The sequence below is a fragment of the Ixodes scapularis genome, unplaced genomic scaffold (genome assembly GCF_016920785.2).
Source record: "Ixodes scapularis isolate PalLabHiFi unplaced genomic scaffold, ASM1692078v2 PGA_scaffold1__304_contigs__length_218370807, whole genome shotgun sequence".
NCBI lineage: Eukaryota > Metazoa > Arthropoda > Arachnida > Ixodida > Ixodidae > Ixodes > Ixodes scapularis.
In genome coordinates this window covers 76,719,252-76,738,318 of record NW_024609846.1, presented here as the reverse complement: position 1 = coordinate 76,738,318, position 19,067 = coordinate 76,719,252, and the positions used below count along the sequence as shown (strand labels likewise).

Genomic DNA, 19,067 nt, shown 5'->3' with positions numbered 1-19,067 from the left:
CTCGGAGGTGCCGCGGCGACGATCTCGGCCGCGCGGCAGAGCGCTGTCTTTGTCGTGGGCAACCTCGTCGATGACGAGGCGGTCGTCCGTCGATGAGGCAGAGTCCTCCATAATGTCGCTCCAGCTGGGAAGCGGGCTGGGGCAGAGTTCCGGCGTTCGCGGGCGTTCCTCCTTCACCAGTACTTCCTCTGAGCCGGGACTGGTAGGAGTGGGCGCGTGCACAGATGCGGTGTGGACCGCATTCGAAAGCGCGGCCTCGGCGGCGTCCTGTGACGCGTTCGAATTCGCGTCGGTGGCGCTTGCCGGCTTCGACTGTTGCGATGTCGGGGCGAGCTCGGACGGGGTCGTCACTGGGGGCTCGGCGGGGGCAGGCGTGTCACCGGACCCTTGGGTGGCGGCCGTCGCCGCAGGAGGGGGAGTAGGGGTGGTAGGAGGCCTGCCCTGGGACTTCGGAGTCTGGGACGCCGGAGTCAAGGCCGGGAAGTCGTCCTGGCCGCAGCCGGCCACGGCTGAGTAGCTGCGACGCTGGGTGCAGTCCACCGTGGCGTGGGCCGCTCCGCAGCGTCCGCAGCCGGCCGCGCAGCCGACGGTGTCGTGGCCGAAGGCGGCGCAGCGGGCACAATAGGGCACGTTACAGGCCGCCTTGAGGTGGCCCTCCTGCTGGCAGCGTCGGCAGACTCTCTTGAGACCGCGGTAGTCGAAGGTGGCCCGATGACCGGAGACGCGGAGGAAGTTCGGCACCGGGGTAGACTCCTTCATCTCCATTCGGATGTAGCGGGTACCCGTCCGGAGGTTGGGGTGGTCCTGGTAGACGCCGAAGCGAATATCCAGAACCTTCCCGTAAAGCGACAGGGCGGCGGCGAGGGCTTCGTTTCTCACATAAATCGGTAGGTAGAGGCACGTAATGGACGTTACTTGCGGGCCTACCGGGACGATGGGGACGCTTGTTCCGCCGATGGTCAGAGCCCCGGCGTTGACGATTCGGCTCATGGCCGATGACGATGTAACAGACATCTGAAAGTTGCTGCCTCCCAGATGCTGCACAGAGAACAATTCGGCAGTGCCGACAATGGCCGCCGCCGCGTCGAAGATAGAATCCACCGACGCGCCGGGCGGGCAGGAAACATCGAAGGTACATGCCTTCGTAGGCTGGGCCGGCGATGCGGGTGTCATGGCGCCGCTGACAACGTAGACGAAACGGTCTACGTTGCCATGGAAATCGCCATCTTGGTCCATTTAAATCTTCGATGCTTTCGGGGGGTCGTTCTAAACCTGTCGCGCCAAGATCACCATGGAGCATCATCGTACTGGAAGCGTTCCTCTTCAATATAAGAGTCTTTGGCACTTCGTATGCGATCAACTTATTAATCAGGCCCATCTCCATGGATCTCTTACAATTATATTGTTCCTCTTGCGCATTTCAAGACAGTAAACTTATTTTTCAGTACCTAGAAGCACCGACACAGCATCTGGTGGTGCTACGAACGTGTACGCCTGTTTCGCCGGTGTGTGGTTAGCAAAATCTCGGTATACAAAAAACGACTCAATAAAGCTACCCGTCACCAGCGAATCTAGATAGGCTCACCAAGAACGGAGGGGTCAAGGAGAAATTGCTCATTTCATGGACCAAGATGGCGACCACACGCGGAGCTTGGCGTTACTTTTCCAGGATCCAGTGACTTTAGTCTAAACTATTGTTTCTGGGCAGCCGGCACAAAAGTCAAGGGAACTAATTTTAACACAAATAAACAAATTTCAAGACTGCGCCTGGTGGCGGTCTGTGAAGCTCCGTTGGAGTGACGCCACGTCATCGGCCTCTAAGAAGCAGCGCCAGTTCGCGGCAGTATGGCTCGCTCGTGGAGTTACTTAGTCCTGAATGTGACTTGGCGGAGAGCGCTAACGAGTCTAATACGTTGGATGTTAACTTCCACAGTGCTTTCTCAACGCGCATTCCACACCATCAAGATCGCCGTTCTTTGCAGACGTTAGGTAGGAGCTTGCTCTAAGGATGCGAGGACCTCTTCCAAGCCAGCCGACCCTACCACACTTCTTCTCCTCTCCCCTCTCCCCCCTCCCCCCCCCCCAAAAAAAAAGAAAAAAAAAAGTATGAGCTGTGAACAACGCGCTCAAACATGGCACCCAACAAACACCTTATATACATGACTTGCAGGTGTCGCAATTGATGGGTGCTCAAGGTTATTTCTAGTTACTGGTTCCCTCGAGCTGCAGTGTGAAGCTATCACGGTGAACCGAACGCTTGTGACATAAAATACCGACATAGCCGCGAATTACGTTACGGGTAAGCAATGTATAGGTCATAGGGCAGGTAAAGAGCGCTATGGATAGAAAATGCGTTTGCTAATTGGGCCAAATAGCTAAAGCCGACCATGCATACAAAGACTTTTCTACAGCCGATCATAGGACATTTTTCTATGGGACGTCATTTCGTTCCGTACCCCTTTAAAGGAGCGATGCAACAATTTTTGTACTTAGCGCAAATACCGCTTAAAACGGATCCCTAACGTTAATGATCTTTGAAACACGCGTTCGTTTTTCACCCCACGCAATAGAAGTCCCAGAAAAAAATTAAAGAAAAACGAGCAGCGTTCACCCCCTCAACTCGCAGCCAGAACAAGCGGCCACGTGATCTGGAGCCGATTATATGCCGCCAGTGTTGATCATAGCCACGCGCTGGGGTTGGCAAAGCGCAGGACACGCGCTGAGTTCCAGACATTGTTATGGCTCGGCTGTTGTCGTCGTTGCAGCGATTGGGCACGGGTCACTACCCGAATGCTTCTCGAGCTAGCAATTATCACGAGCCCAAGTCGAGTGCCCACGCAATGCTCGGGTCCAATCTATGAACCGCATTCAAATATCGTCACTTGGGTGTACTGCGATCCCCACGTTACGTCATCAAAATTTGCAAAGGAGAGATTGAATGAAAATGATCGCTTTTCTCCTCGAAATTACACCGCAACAAAGGAGTTTCTTGGCCAGCGGAGTTGCGTGCGAGTATCCTTGACTCCCACTAGTGCCAGTAAGCTCGCGTATAGTGAAAAACATTCCAACTGAATATCGTTGCACAGCTCCTTTAAATGCAGTTAAGTCTGACTTCAGTCGTACTTAACTGCGGTCAGTAACTGATAACCATATTTTAGCGTAATGAAAAAGTGGCTTCAATTAAACGCGCATCTTGGAACAACGGCGGCCATTGTAGAATGTCGGCGGCACGCGATGTAAATAGTAACCACTTTGTCTCCTTTCTTGTCCCATTCTCTAGCGTTTTTTTTTTATATAATGGCGTACGCGAAGACCTTGGGCTGATTCCATTGATTTAATATGAATCATATTTCTGAATAAGATCCAATTCTGCCGTCCTTAGATGCTCCTAAATAAGGATAACTCGCTTTTCCTTGAAATCTCATGTGAGTCATAATCTGTTGAGGCAGAGTAGGTCCGCTTTTTTTCGCGGAAACAAAATGAATTGTCCCATTACAGGCACCTGATTTCGTTGCAACCGGCCAACGCATCTGCTATGACATTGTCTTCATAGAATGGTCTATTTCCTCGACCAACAACTCTTTGCCCCGTTCTATAGGTGCTACGAAATTGCTCACCGGGGCTGAGGCATAACACACATAACTACTATAAACCGACAAAGATAAAGGTATTCAAGCTTGCGTAACGTAGTTCATATATAACTACCTCACTTCATGAAGAAAAAAAAAGCTTTAGTAAAAACTACGAAAAAAATGAAAGCCGTTTACAAATCCCTGTAACGCCGAATTGGAGCGCAGCTCTTGAGGAGGAGTAGGGAAGGGTACTGAGGGGGGTCACGCCACCTGCGGGTAGTCACGTGACCTCGGGGGGTCACGTGATCTCTGGAGAGGGGGGTCACGTGACCTCGGGGCGGGGAGGGGGTCACGTGATCTCGGGGGCGGGGGGGGGGGGGGGGGTCACGTGGCCTCGGGGGGAGGACGCCGACGCCGCTCAGGCTGGAAACGGGCCCCTAAGAGCTGCGCTCTAAAAACAAACAAGTCGAATTGAATTATGTGCACATGTTCGCTCGTTATTGCCCTCCTTCTCTGATTTTCAGTGTGTCGAATGTAAATATATTACTTTCGTTTCATACATGCGCATGCTGAAAACGCGTTGGCTCGTACGTTTGCTGTTGGACAGCAGTTTCATCTCTTTTTTTCGGTCGTCCAGCAGTTTGATGTCGGAGGCCTTGCAGACGTAGTCGAAGTAGTCCATGCAGGGCTTCCCTCCCGCATGTGCCTTCTGCGCACTCATAGCTAAAAAGAAACACATCACATGTTTACGCATCTGTCAATTTATTTATTTAAAAAAAATACTCTAAAAGAGGTTTTAGGGCACTACGCATTCGAAGCCGGGGATAAATATTTAAACAAAACGCATAACAATAAAACATGAAAACTGAAACACAAGACAGTGGTGTCAGTTCAACTTAATAAAGCATGTATAAACTTATCCGAGCTGCAATACGCTTAGAGCCAAACCAAAAGACCAGTGGCGTACCAACTTGTTTTTGAGTGGGGGGGGCAAACCAGACCCTCTCTCCCCCCCCCCCCCCCCAAATCGAAAATTCGGCGCAACTTTTGTCCAACTTTTCTAAAGATTTGGCAATGATTCGGCAAAATTACAACGTTACCAGACTTAACATTGATATTTTGTTTTTTCTCACGAAAAAAATGTTGCTTCTTCTTCTTAAAATAAATACAACTTGTAGTGCCTATTGAAAGAGTTATGACTAAATAAGATGATATTCTAGAAGATAATTGTATCGATGTCGCTTTTGTGTGTTTACTTGTAATTTTGGTGTATGCTTCCAGAAAGTGGCGTGACAACCAGGTTGGGTAGTAGCCGGCACAGTCACGAATCACACTACGAGAGCTTTGATTTTGAGGCTTCATCAGCGCACGCCTGCAAGTGTGTTTACATTGTTAAAATAAAGGCACTCACTGCGTTCTTACTTTCTCTGGTAGTCGCCGTTTCATGCGCGAAAACGGATGCAACGGTTGCTGAGCCTTCACCAGAAGAGATAACAATATTGTAAATATGCATGTTTTTCGATTTGAGTCACTTGACGTCAGCTTTGCATGAAAGTGCGCGTTCCATATTCGCAACGTGCCGTTTTTAACCTTTAAAATTCCGGTTTCTGGTGTTCGGACACACACGGACGTTTAGGAAGATGGGGAGAGTTAGGAATGGTTGGATGTGCAACGTCGACCATGATAGTTCTGTGTTTAACGAATATTTTTCATCAGTGTTTACTAACGAGTGCTTGGACTCCGTCCCCACTCTCCCTGAAGAGCTTTACGAGCGCATGCATCCTATTAACGTTAACTCCGCCGGTATTATAACATTGATTGATAAACTAAAACTTACTTCGTCCGCTGGAACCGATAACATCAACTCTAAAATTTAAAAGAAACACCAGTGTTATTTCGAGTGAGTATTTAAAACTTATCTTTATTCAGTCCTTATCTCAAAGGTGCCTTCCATCTGACCAAAAGGTGGGAAGGGTAATTCCCAGTCTTTAAACAGGGCAGCCGCTCTTCCGCATCTAATTATCGCCCTAATTCATTGACTTCAATTTCTTGCAAACTACTTGAGCATATCCTCTACTCCAATATCATGAGGCACCTATGATCCCATTCCTTTTCTTTAAACAGCAGCACGGTTTTCAAAAAGGTACACTCTCCGGCAATATGAAAGACCCACTGGGAGCGCGTGGCCGAGGCGGTGGCTGGCGGGGGCGCTGCGAGCTCTCCGGGCAATTCCATTCTGCTTCGAGGGGAGGACGCTCACTCGGGCTCAGATAAAGCGAAACGCGCTTATCAGTTTGTGCCGAGTGCCGAATGAGCGTCCTCCCCTCGAAGCAGAATGGAACTGCCCGGAGCGCTCGCAGCGCCCGCACCAGCCCCCGCCTCGGCCACGCGCTCCCAGTGGGTCTTTCATATCGCCGGAGACTGTACTTTCCTGCGAAACACAACTCTGCGACTTCATCCATGACTTGCACACTAACCTTGAACCTTGAAATGAAAAAACTGACGCAGTTTTTTTGTTTTTTTTTTTCAAAGCGTTCGGCCGTGTTTTTTATCAACGCCTTCTTTCTAAGCTATCATCTTTTTGCTTCGACCAAATAACCGTTTGCATAGATTCGTGACTTTCTTTTTTCCCGTGTACAGGTCACGTCCATGATGATCATGAATCTTCCTTAATAAATGTATCTCCTGGTGTTCCCCTGGGGTTCGTACTTGGGCCCTTACTCTTTTTAATATTTATTAATGACATCCCCATTGGGATTTCTTCAAAGAACCGCTTTTTCGCCGACGACTGCGTCATCCATAACAAAGTAACTTGTGTGCAAAATAATAACCAGCTTCAGGAAGATCTAGAGAAAATTAACAATTGGTGCAAAGAGTGGATTATGTCATTAAACAAGTATAAACGCAAACTAATCCACTTCACCAAGAAAAAAAACAAACACTGTCATTTAATTACTTCTTGTACTCCGATCTGATTGAGACCGCTACTGTGTATAAATACCTTGGTGTAAGACTAACATCTGACCTTCCCTAAAATAACCACATTGAAGTCATTACTGCCGATTCATCTGGAACTCTTGGACTAAACAGACGTAACTTAAAAAGGGCTCCACCCTTTGTTCGTAAGCTAACCTTGGACACGTACGTCAGACCAAAAATAGAATATGCTTCAACCATCTGGAATACCCATCGACTGTACCTCATCAATACCCTGTAGAGGCAGTTCAGAACAGAGCTGCTCGCTTCATTTCATCCATTTATGACTTTTTTTTTCAGTGTCTCAGCGCTAAAAACTGAACTAACCATGTCCTCTTTGCAGCTTCGCAGAAAAGTCTCTCAGCTGTGCTTTATTCACAAAATCTACTACCACATTCCCGACCTCAAAACCACTTTGTTATTACCCCCCGACCGAACATCTTCTCGCCTCAACAACGTCTGCACCATCAAGCACATTTCTGACTCTACTAACGCTTTCAATTGGTCATTCCTTTCTCAAGCCATCAGCCACTGGAACAGTCCCCCATCCTCCATTGTCACCATCTTGGACCCTGCTGATTTCTCCTCTGCAGTAAAACTACACCTTTCTTGGCCCATGTGATGGTGTGCGGGGCTAGGCAGATAGGTGAAAACCCTTACGCAGAGCGCCTACCGGGCCAGACTTGTACGTAGTTTATTTATTTATTTATTTATTACATGTTACCCCGCAGCGCCAAGAGGCATTATTGCAGGGGGGGGGGGGGGTGAGGATACATTTGCACAAGAATTACAGTTCTGACATGCAGAAACACACAGGAAAAACAGGAAAAGCAACAACAATTGTGTTGCAAAATTATAACACCTGAACAAATGGATCCACAATGGTATAAAACTTTAGCCAACAGTGTAATTTTCCGTACGAATAAAGATATGAAGACAGATAGCACAGTGTTACAGACCGAGCGTTCTGAATGCACATTCTCAAAGAGAAAATTCACTTTCCTTACTCCCAGCTATCACGTGACAGTTTATCAAAAAAATTATCAGACGATGGAATTGAAATAGTTTCCTCTGGCAATTCGTTCCATTGTTTAACGGTATTGGGGAAAAATGAGAATTTGAATATATTAGTCCTAGCTGAAAATTCTCTAATTTTTTTGGAATGATCTAATCTACGTGACACGAAGTGTGGCAGTTCAATGAATTTAGTTTTATCCAGTCCTGTTTGATCATGATAGATTCTATGTAAAAATTTTAAACGGAGGCGGCGTCTTCTAGAGTTCAGAGGTTCCCAGTCTAATTGACATTTTAGAACAGTAACACTTTGTTTGAAATTGTAATTTTTTGTAACGAACCTAGCAGCTTTGCTCTGGATTTGTTCTATTTTCTGTTCTAGATAGCGTTCTTTAGGGTCCCAAAGCACGCAAGCGTATTCTAAAATAGGCCTGACATTAGAAAGAAAAAGGGTATTTTTTACATTGGGAGGACAATCGTGAAAATTCCTCCTCAAGAAATTTAGCACACGGTTAGCTTTGACCGTCATGTAGTCTACATGCGCGCTCCACGATAGGTTTTCCGAAAACTGAACGCCTAAATATTTTACTTTGTCCACCTTTTGTAGTGGGGCGCCATCAATTAGATAGCTAAAAGAAACAGGTTGTCGTTTTCTGGTAAATGTTATGTGATTGCATTTGGGAATATTTAAATTCATTTTCCATATTTCGCACCATCTTGTAAGGCGATCAATATCTTCCTGTAGCTCTAAACAGTCTGGATATGTCTTTATTTTGCGGTATAAGACGCAATCGTCCGCATACAGACGAATGCTTGACGTAATGTCTGTAGAAATGTCATTTATATATATTAGAAATAAAAGCGGACCTAGCACTGATCCCTGGGGGACCCCTGATGTTACCTCTAAATACGGCGACATTTTCCCGTTAACTAAAACAGCCTGTCTTCTATTTGTAAGATAATCAGTAAGCCAGTTAATAATATTTTCAGGGATATTCAAAAATTTTAATTTGTATAGAATCAATTTATGGGGGACCTTGTCAAAGGCTTTTTGAAAATCTAAGAAAACGCAGTCTACTTGCACGCCTTTATCAAAAAAAGAAGAAATGTCGTGATAAAAGTCGATCAGCTGGGTATCGCACGATAAACCACTTCGGAAGCCATGTTGATAAGGAATAAAAAAGTTGTTTCTGTCGAGATGTTTTATCAGGTGGCTGTAGATTATATGTTCTAAAACTTTCGAGCACACGCAAAGAAGTGAGATTGGTCTATAGTTTTCTACCCTATTCTTTTTACCGCTTTTGTGGGCAGGAACAACGTGAGCTGTTTTCCATTCACTTGGTAATTTACCACTTGATAATGAGTTATCAAATAATACAAATAAAAAACTAGACAAAATACCGGAACACTCTTTTAATATGCGGCCTGGTATACCGTCAGGCCCAGTGGCCTTGTGAGAGTCAATGTTGTTTAGTAAATTAAGAATTCCATCTTGACAAAGTTCAATATCCAACATGCTGTCCTTTAAAGACTCAAAAATGAGAGAAGGGTTATTCATTATAGGAGACGAGAATACAGATTCAAAATAGCTATTAAAAAGGCTTGCTTTTTCAGCCTCATTATCTATCATCCGTCCCGAGTCGTTGATAGTTGGAATTCCTGGCTCATCTTTGTTCGAACTTTTTACGTACCTCCAAAGTTCCTTTGGATTTCGTTTGAACTTTTCATCAAGAGATGCTAGAAACTGTTTCTTGTAGTGTTCCGCTTTGCTTTTATAAAACGCTGTTAGTTCCTTTAGACGGACCAGGAGGCTCTGTTTTCCATTTTGTCTATATCTAGAATACACACGTCTTTTTTTCTTAATGATCGTTCGTAGTTCTTTATTTATCCAAGGCTTGTCTTTGCGTTTCCTTCCGGTTATAACTTTTGAAGGAATATGGATTTCAATTAAAGCTTTTAATTTATTTTTGAACATACCCCATAGCGTTTCCACATCAGAGTGGTAGCTGAATTCTTTGAATTCTTGGAAATAATCAAAAAGTTTGTCAGCTAAAGCGGAATAGTTCCCTTGATCGTAAAAATAAATTTTCCTTTGCGTTTTTTGTACGGTTTTTTCTTTTGCACATTTTATTTTCCCAGCTACCGCCTCGTGATCACTGATACCGGGAACAACGGAAATAGAAGAGATAACAGAACGCTCATTGCTAAAGATTAGGTCTAGCGTGCTGTCCCTCCTGTGGTCTAAGCGTGTAGGAAATTTAACGTGTTGGTATAAAGAAAAGCTTAAAACAAATTCAATAAATGTCTTGTAAGGTGTGGATAAGTTTGTACTGATTGGTAAGCCATCAACCCAGTTAACATCAGGATAGTTAAAGTCGCCTCCCAGTACAAGGTAGTCGTAAGAAATTGTTGAAAGAGCATTTGTTAAAGAAAGAATGGAATCGTCGCCAGACGCAGGCGGTCTGTAGAAGGAACCGATTGTGAGGAAGTGGCCATTTTGAAGCGACACCTTACATCAAACGGACTCAAATGAAAATTGCGAAAAGTCAATGGCGGTGCTTTGCAGACTGTTATGAGTCAGCAGGAATACTCCTCCACCATGCCCATTCCTGTCTCGTCGATAAGCAGTATAATCAGGTGGAAAAACTTCTGCACTTTTGATTGAGTCATCAAGCCAGGACTCTGTACCCATTACGATACTGGGCCTTGTCAGATTAACAAGCTCTGCTAAGTCATCAATTTTATTTTTTACACTACGACAATTCACGAGAAGTACATCAAGTTCATTCACAGTTATGGTCTTTTTGAGGGCAGCCTGTGGAATTTGTACTGGTTGCTAGATTGTTTTCTCTTTTACTCTCTGTTCACTGTTGTCATAGTAAAATACTTTGTTTCCAATAATTAGTTTGTTGTAGCGTAGTTTAAATTGACTATTTTGTGTCCTGGCAAATCCCAGAAGCTTGCTTCTTTCATGACGCACGTTAGCAGAAAAGTCCTCGCCGATAGATATTCCGCTGTTTTTCAGCTTGGGCGTTTGCGATAGTATAGTTTGTTTTGTTTTGAACGAGGAAAGATTTACTATGATTGGCCTGGACCTCTCTGCATTGTGTCTACCCAGTCGGTGAGCGCGTTCCACATGTGAGTGGTCAATTTTGATGCCTAGCACAGTTTCGCAGAGCTGCAGAACTTTTGTTTCGGACGTTGCCCATGTTTCATTTGTATCCTCGTCAACACCATAAAAGATTAGATTATTTCTTCGATAGCGATTTTCTAGGTCATCATGACTGTTTGCCAGCTGGTTAAACTGCTCGGCAAGTTCCGTGGATGCGACTTGTATTTGCTGCACTTTAGTCTCAAGGGATTTCAGTGAAGTAACGTCTTTTTTGAGCGATTCCAGTGTTGAAAACACAGATGTGAGTTTTTCTTCGACCGATGTCTGTGTTTGCTTGATTGCCGCCATTTCAGCCAAAATTACGTCTTGGTTTTTGTGTATACCCGGTAGTAGCTCCAAGACTTCTAGTATTCTCTTAGTTTGCTCTTGAGTGAACGGGCCAGGGTTCATTTCTACATTGCCAGAAAGTAGCAGCATTATCCTTATTACTATAGATGCTGCGTAGCACAATACACAAGTCACGTAGACACTGTACGCTTCTAAATGACAAAGCACAAAGACAAAAGCAAAGGGGCTCGGCACCGACAAGTAACGTCTAACACTGTGATGGTCAACAGGTTTGTAAAAAAGACCAACCTGGATGAAAATTTGACGTAAGCGACTTGCTTGTGACATGTCGGTACCGGGCCCCTCGCTGGAAGTGCCGGGCAGCGGCTTTTGTAGCTTGTGGTTATCTGGCGCAAGCTGTGGTTGCCAGGCTGTGCCGTCGAATCTGGACGTATCCAGCGGCGGAAGGATCAGGCGGGCGTACGGCAGCTGAAGTGACGCCGAGGCTCCGATGGGTAGTGGCAGATTATCGGCTCGTTGATAGGGCTTTGTGTGGATCGTCCAGGCAATGACGAGCACCTGGATGAAAATTTGACGTAAGCGACTTGCTTGTGACATGTCGGTACCGGGCCCCTCGCTGGAAGTGCCGGGCAGCGGCTTTTGTAGCTTGTGGTTATCTGGCGCAAGCTGTGGTTGCCAGGCTGTGCCGTCGAATCTGGACGTATCCAGCGGCGGAAGGATCAGGCGGGCGTACGGCAGCTGAAGTGACGCCGAGGCTCCGATGGGTAGTGGCAGATTATCGGCTCGTTGATAGGACTTTGTGTGGATCGTCCAGGCAATGACGAGCACCTGGATGAAAATTTGACGTAAGCGACTTGCTTGTGACATGTCGGTACCGGGCCCCTCGCTGGAAGTGCCGGGCAGCGGCTTTTGTAGCTTGTGGTTATCTGGCGCAAGCTGTGGTTGCCAGGCTGTGCCGTCGAATCTGGACGTATCCAGCGGCGGAAGGATCAGGCGGGCGTACGGCAGCTGAAGTGACGCCGAGGCTCCGATGGGTAGTGGCAGATTATCGGCTCGTTGATAGGACTTTGTGTGGATCGTCCAGGCAATGACGAGCACCTGGATGAAAATTTGACGTAAGCGACTTGCTTGTGACATGTCGGTACCGGGCCCCATTCAACTACTTTACTCAAGTTACTGTAGTTTAACTACTTTTCTGAGTAGTTTAGTAACTTTTAATTACATTTATATTCTAGTAATTCGTAGTTTGCTTTAACTACTTTTCCGAGTGACTTCCACTCAGATTACAAATTACTTTCTAATTTTAGTGGTTGTTTTGCCTATCAACACAGAAAAGATGTCGGAAGGTCAGCTGATATTTGCAGAGGGGGAAGCATGCGGAGTAGAAAAGGGGGGGGGGGGGGGGGGGGGATGGGAAGGAAGAAAGTGATTTAGATAGTCCAAAAAAACCCAAAATTTTAACGAGCCCCCCACTGCAACAACACTGCTACGAGGCGCGGGGAGCGAACAGACACGACGCAAGAGAGGTCGAGTAACTGAGGATTAGCTCCGAATAGTGGCGTTTCTTTGTATTCCGAAGCTCAAGGAGACTTGACGCATTTGAAGAAAGGGCTTGTCCCCGCTTCTCTCCAATGTAGGAATTCTTGCCCACTACAGGAGGTGCACACACTGCTCCTTTTACGGTGCAGGCGATAGAACCCCTAACAACGACGCTCACGCCGGATGGGCTGCTCGTGTATCACTCGAAGCGCGTTAACCCACCCCCGCGCCTGCGTTCACGCCGCTTCGCGGTGACGGTGTGCGGCTGCTAATTACAAATCTATTAACCCACCTAGCCCCCCCACCCCCCGTACACGCCGCTTTGCGGCGTCCGGTCGGCAACCCAAGCCCCGCTGCCTCCCATGCACTTCCGTAAATAGAGTCGATACGATTTAGTTTAGCGATGTTTCGTCAACAACATTCGTTTTTTTAGTGTTAATGGTAAAAAAGAAATTTAAATATCGCCAAATGCCTCGACAAAACAAAATGTTCGAGAAAAAAAAATAAAAAGAAGTAAGCCGGCCCACACCATAAATAGAACCCGGGTCTGACACGTATGAGGCAGACATCTCACCACTAAGTTACGCTACCTCTTCGGAAACTCGCATTGCATCCGCTGCCTATGTTGACGGCGGCAGCGCCTATCTCCAAGCAAGCAAGCAAAACCTTATTTTGTGTAAGGGCCTACGTCCTGGTCTGGACGGCCCGTCCGGCCCATGTCTCGCGGATGGATTCCGTTAGGTTACCGTGTAGCCTTGTTCGTGGGGCAAGGCTCCACAAACCAGCCAATCCGGCGTGCGTGAGCACCGTTGCTAGGGTTTGTATCGCCTGCGCGTTAAAGATATGCCCGCGCGGGTCGGGGGGCAGTGCCCTTGGTATTCCTTGGGCGCCGCCGGCCTGTGTCTGCTCTGCCCAGTGGCGGTCGTTTCAGGGGGGGGGCAAAACGCATGCCTTGCCCCCCCCACTCTGAGAACTGGGGGGGCAAGTGCCCCCCTTGCCCCCCCGGTTGGTACGCCCATGCAAAAGACTGTTGATCACTGATGGGGGCAATTTTTCTCGGGAGAAGGTTCCAATCAGAAACAGCGAGGGCAAGCGGTGAATTTTTAAGCATAAGAGTTCGTGCTAATATGGGGTCTTATTTGTCTCGACAGTATGATTTGCACAGAGGCTGACTTTAGCTAGGGCTTGCCTGAGCTCTAAATTCCAGTACGTATACGATGGCTTTCCCAAGTATTAAGTAATAGATAAGAAAACGACACCCAGAATCGACGAAATGATCACTTGGACGATTTAAGTCGCCTAAGGAAATCCCAGTGGCACTGCATGATATTGTGCTCGTGCATAAGTTGACTATTAACAAAAAAGGTCACCCAAGGATTTGTTTTCCCGATTACAAACTTCAAGTCAGAGTTGTTCTGGGATAACGCTGGAATAAAAAAAAAAAAAAAAGGCTGATTGATATTTAGTGTTTTTGCACTGAACGTGGCAAGCACTATAGTTACTGAATTGCCGGGGGATCTACGATAAACGAGCATCTAATCTACTAATGCGAATAGAGTATTAAACCCCCAATATAAAATTATCCTCTCCTCTCCCAGGGTTGGTTCGCTTTCGATAAGTGGACCCCAGGTGAAAATACTCTGGCTCAATGACAACTCGCCGATGTTTGAGTGAGATAACTTGATTCTCACCTAAAGCGTTACACGCCTTGCTGTTGCAGTAGAAGGCGTTCACAAAGGCTGAAAAACAAAGGCAGAAGCATGTTTAAAATAGATGGTTATATGATACGAGCTATCCGTTCAGTTATATATATGTCAGTACAAAAATCCTTCCGCGCACGTCCATGGTCTCTTTGGGAAGGACGATGTTGAAGACCCCGACATTAGAGGAGATGAAACCGGACACGGAAAGGGACGGTCCACGCAAATTTATTAGCGTAAATCGTATAAGTATGCAATGGTGACTGCACACCGTTCTAATAGTGAGTTTTAGTATTGCGTATACGTGCAAACGCAAGCACTGGGCGTTTGCGTTAGCGTTGCGTGTTCCACACTAAGCGTGCGCGGAGCTTCAAGCTGCGGCTTGAATTTGCGAATGGCGACGACGCGCATGCGCAGGCTAGAGCATGCAGTGCTAACGCAAACGCGCAGCACTTACGTTCGCTTCTATGCGCAATACTAAAACTCTCTGATGTTTACCAATTAACCGCCCAGAACGCGGATGTCCGCTCCTTAGGAAAGCGGGCAAAGCCCGATACTAAATAGGATAGAATTTAATATCGCGATATCGTATATTGCAATAGCAGATCCGCCTTACATACGAGCTTGTGCTCTGTACGCGTCTACATCAGGCTCATTGTGATGTCTGGTTTATGGCAGTCATGTGAGATTTCTTTGTTTGTTCCACATTTCCCCAAGCTTACAGAATGATGTGAACGGTCAGCGGGGGAAAAGCTTGGAAACAGTCTCTTGTTTATTGTCTTAATAAAGCTCTTTGACTGCCCTCTTGGAATGGTGGCTCACATGAAATGCTCTTGACGTAGAACACGGTAGGGATGGCCACCGCGCAAAAGAGGACAAGCGGAATGGCTCCGATGACGATCCAGTACGCAGAAAGCTTCTTCAAGATGTTGCTGTGTCGAGAAGGAAATCGGGTCAGGAACGCAGGGGACCGACGACTAAGATAGAGTATAATTTATTATGCTTTGTTACAAGAAGCTTTTGGGTGGTTTAGGGTGGACTGCACAATAGCTTGACGTCCGTTACGTCAAGTGCTGCCTTGTCGTGAGGGGAGGTGGTTTATTAAGCTCGCCATGCTAAACTGATGTGCGAAGTCGGGACGTTATACGCCCGCTGCGCTATGAGTTACGTGCGTTATGAACGATGCACCCTGTGACGTCGTGAGGTCACGTGGGGAGCCACTCTTCGTCATTCGGGAGACAGTTGCGCGAGTCGAAAGTCGTCTGCCATCGCAGGCTCCCGTAAGTCCTTGAGGCGCCGACCAAAGACTTTGGGGTGTGGATTGCACAATCCGGGGTGCGATTCCTGCTGGGCCGCTTGGTAAATTCCGGTAATTCAGAAGTGTGATTTCGTGTAGTTCATTATGACTAAAAATGCCCTCTATGTGTTATGTATATTTACGCATTACCTGCTGTGTGTCTTGTCCTGCGCGCGACGCCTTTTCGTTACGCTCGAGCGCAACGTGCATGAAATCAAAACCATAAACACATTCTGTGCTACAATGTCTGTATATATGTATACTGTTTGTTTGAAGCTTCCTCCAGTCATGATTTATTTTTTTATTATCGTTACGAGTAATCTACAAAGCTTTACCTGCAAGTGAATAATAGCCGGGTGCGCAAGCACATACGGCTTCACATCGTGTCTTAACGCTAGCGGTCTCAAGCCTAAAAGCAAGCACCCGCAGATTCCGCATGCAGTGACGCACGGCTGTCTTGCGACGTGCACTATGCCAAGTAGTACACGCATCAGACAACGTGCTGTGGCTGCGACACAGACCAACGCCGCCGTTGTGCTCAATTTTCTACGTCTCCCACTGAGGGCCAGCGCGCGAGGCCCGCATGCTGGCATAGCACAAAGCCTGGCAGATCGCCACGAGATGCGGCCGCCGAAACGGAAAAGGTAAAGCGGCAGACAGCGGATGAGAGAAGAGCCACGTGACTGCAGGCGCCCCGCTGTGGCGAGACGCCGAAACGCAGCGTCTCGCCGCTGCAGCGAGACGCGGTTTCGGGTCCTTGCCGCAGCAAAAGCTGTGCGCTGACGTCCAGGTTCCCCGAGAAATGGCTCTTTGATGCTCTGTGCTACAAGATCCTCGTGCTCCAAATCTGCGACACTCTATGGCTCCGTCGTCGAACTCTGTGAATATAGAGGAGGCTGTAATACTGGTCACGAGGGCTGAGTCAACGTTTGGCTAAAACTCGCGCCCAATCAATCAGAACACGTGCCCCGGCCGAACGCTGACGGGGTACTCGTATCAAATGCGTAGCACGCGCTGGCCCCAACGTAGAAAAGAAAGCACAAAGCTTTTGTTATCTGCGCTCGTTGTCACATCAAGGAAAAAAAATGTTTTACGGATTATTTATTTGCTGTGCAAAGTAGTTTTTACAAGATTTGTTCGTCAAGTGAAGAAACGATGCTTCTGACTTTGGAAAAGTATACACGTCTTGATAAAGTGACATAAAGCTCCTATACGTGTATCTTAATTCAACGCACAGAGGGTGAATCACTAAAGTTCCGCGAGAAGCCGGACTATTTTTACTACCTTTCTTGAGGTGAACACGAGTACGTTGCCCTGACACACATAAACCAGATGAAAATCGTCTCTCACTCTGCACGGGCCTGTCCTAGCGCAGGTTCGGCCGTGGGTGCGCTCTCCAAGCCAGACATGCCGGACTGCATGGACTCGTCGCCCATCCTCTGCAAGACGAAAACAACGCGGCCGGCGGTCTCATCGGACAACGAGCGGGAAAGACGGGACAACTAAAGTAACATGCCACTTTCAAAACTTTTTTTTAGAGCGCAGCTCTTAGGCGCCCGTTTCCGGTCTGAGCGGTGTCGGCGTAACCGCGCGGTGCATTATGGGTAAATTTTCCCGAAGGAACCCGAGGTCCTCCCGAGGTCCTCGGGTTTCTTCGGGAGGACCTCGGAAGGACCTCGGGTTCCTTCAGGAGGACCTGGGAAGGACCTCGGGTTCCTTCGGAAGGACCTCGGAAGGACCTCGGGAGGACCTCGGGTTCCTTCCGGAGGATTTAGGGGGGGTCACATGACAATGACGATGCGGATGTCGATGACGTTATCAGTGACATCACTGATGACGTCATCGTCACGTGACCCCCCCAGGTCACGTGACCCCCCCCCCCCCCCCTTTCCGAGGTCAACTGACCCCCCAGTACCCTTCCCTCCTCCTCCTCAAGAGCTGCGCTCAAATTCGGCGTTACAGAGTTGTAAACGGCTTTCATTTTTTATAACGCGTTATTGGTTTTCCGCATTTGCTTTGTGTTGGTCGCTGCTCGTGCGCAGGAACCAGATCCGCGTCAAGGTTTACATCTACGCATGAGCAGCGTCGACAGCAGCGCCACGGCAGCTGCGAGACGTCAGAGCGCCACGTGTCGGTGCAGGGTAAGAACTATTCGGAGAACAAGTCGTCTGCTTCTTGAGCAGGGGTCGCGGTGACATCAGGGCGACGCCCAGCTCTGATTGGCTTTGATTGAAAGGATAGTTGGTAGACCTCAATGCTAAATGCCTTGCAATCTACCCACTGTTTTTTTTTTCCAATCAGCCAATAAGAGCTCGGCGTTCTGATATCATCGGAACCCCTGTACAAGAAGCAGACGAACTTACGCTCCGCATACGGCCAGGGATGGAGACGCGCTCCAGGCACCGTCATGAGGACTGCAAGGAGTCTGCTCAGACGGCCGCCTCCCAGCACGCACTCGTTGACTTCCGTCGTGCTTTGGCGTCGCGTGCAAGGGTATCAGAAACTCGCGCAATTCTGCCTGACGTCATCATCCTGTCAGTGACTGTAGACTGTAAACAATAGCAGACCGGCCGAAACCATTCAGATAAGACGCGGGTCTGTATATGTGTTGGAATTTTGACAGTTTCTTGAGTATGCGCCGGATGGACCTGTGCCGGATGCCGGATGGACGGATGGCTATACCGTTTGCAACGGGCGGTAGCTTGCGCCACCTAGCCTAAGTCTAAAAAGACAAACATGTGATTCCTTCCGCCCTTCTAAGCCAATTTTCTCTTCTTGACACTGCAACTGGGCTATCACCAGGCAGTGTGGGATATCACCAGGATGCCTTTTTGGGAATCGGAAAAAAAAAACTAAAAACGTCACACCCCGCCTCTTCTCCCCGGCGAGGGAGTCACCGATTTCCCTATGGTCAAACCTTGCCGGCGTTTCCCGGCACCGAACACACTGGGAAACAGAGTTGAGACTTTGGGCACGCAAGGTGGCGACATATACCCGCAGCAGTTCTTACACTCAGTGGGGTCCATGTTATTGGAGTAACGCACCGCAACTCGAAACACAAAAGGCTTTCAAAACGCGCGCTGTTCAGGCGCGTTACGCCAATCACGTGGGCACCGGTGAGAGCCGAGAGGACACGTCGCTGACGTCACCCGTTACGCTTGCCCGGAGTAATAAAAACATACAAAACGGGGCAATGGTGATGACGCTTAGCTCAATGTTGGCTACGTCAACGCCGCAACCTTGACACCGCTGTTGGTTGCGCCTCAGTTTGCCTGCTGGAGTCAGCCGATTTCGGTAACTTGGCGCGTTGCAAAGTTTGCTGGACCGTTCAAGAAACATTTAGACAGAACTAGGCGGTAATATTTGACGTGTGGTCTTCTTGGGTACTATTAAGGTGGACGGCATTTTTTTTAACTATAAATGAAGCGTAGTTGTCCTTGTATTAGTCTGTTCAGCCCCATTACTAATATGTACGTCTTTAAATGTAAGCTATCGGGTTCGGTTTGCCC

The 19,067-nt window shown here is 47.7% G+C and overlaps 1 protein-coding gene across 1 annotated transcript; it reads right to left on the bottom strand.

The window, feature by feature from the left end:
- Positions 1-10,214: 10,214 nt before the first annotated feature.
- LOC8039999 lies at positions 10,215-11,788 on the bottom strand. The gene has a single exon (XM_040208367.3). The coding sequence runs from the start codon at positions 11,617-11,619 to the stop codon at positions 10,399-10,401; it is 1,221 nt and encodes a 406-aa protein (XP_040064301.1). The 5' UTR covers positions 11,620-11,788; the 3' UTR covers positions 10,215-10,398.
- Between the last annotated feature and the right edge of the window lie 7,279 nt (positions 11,789-19,067).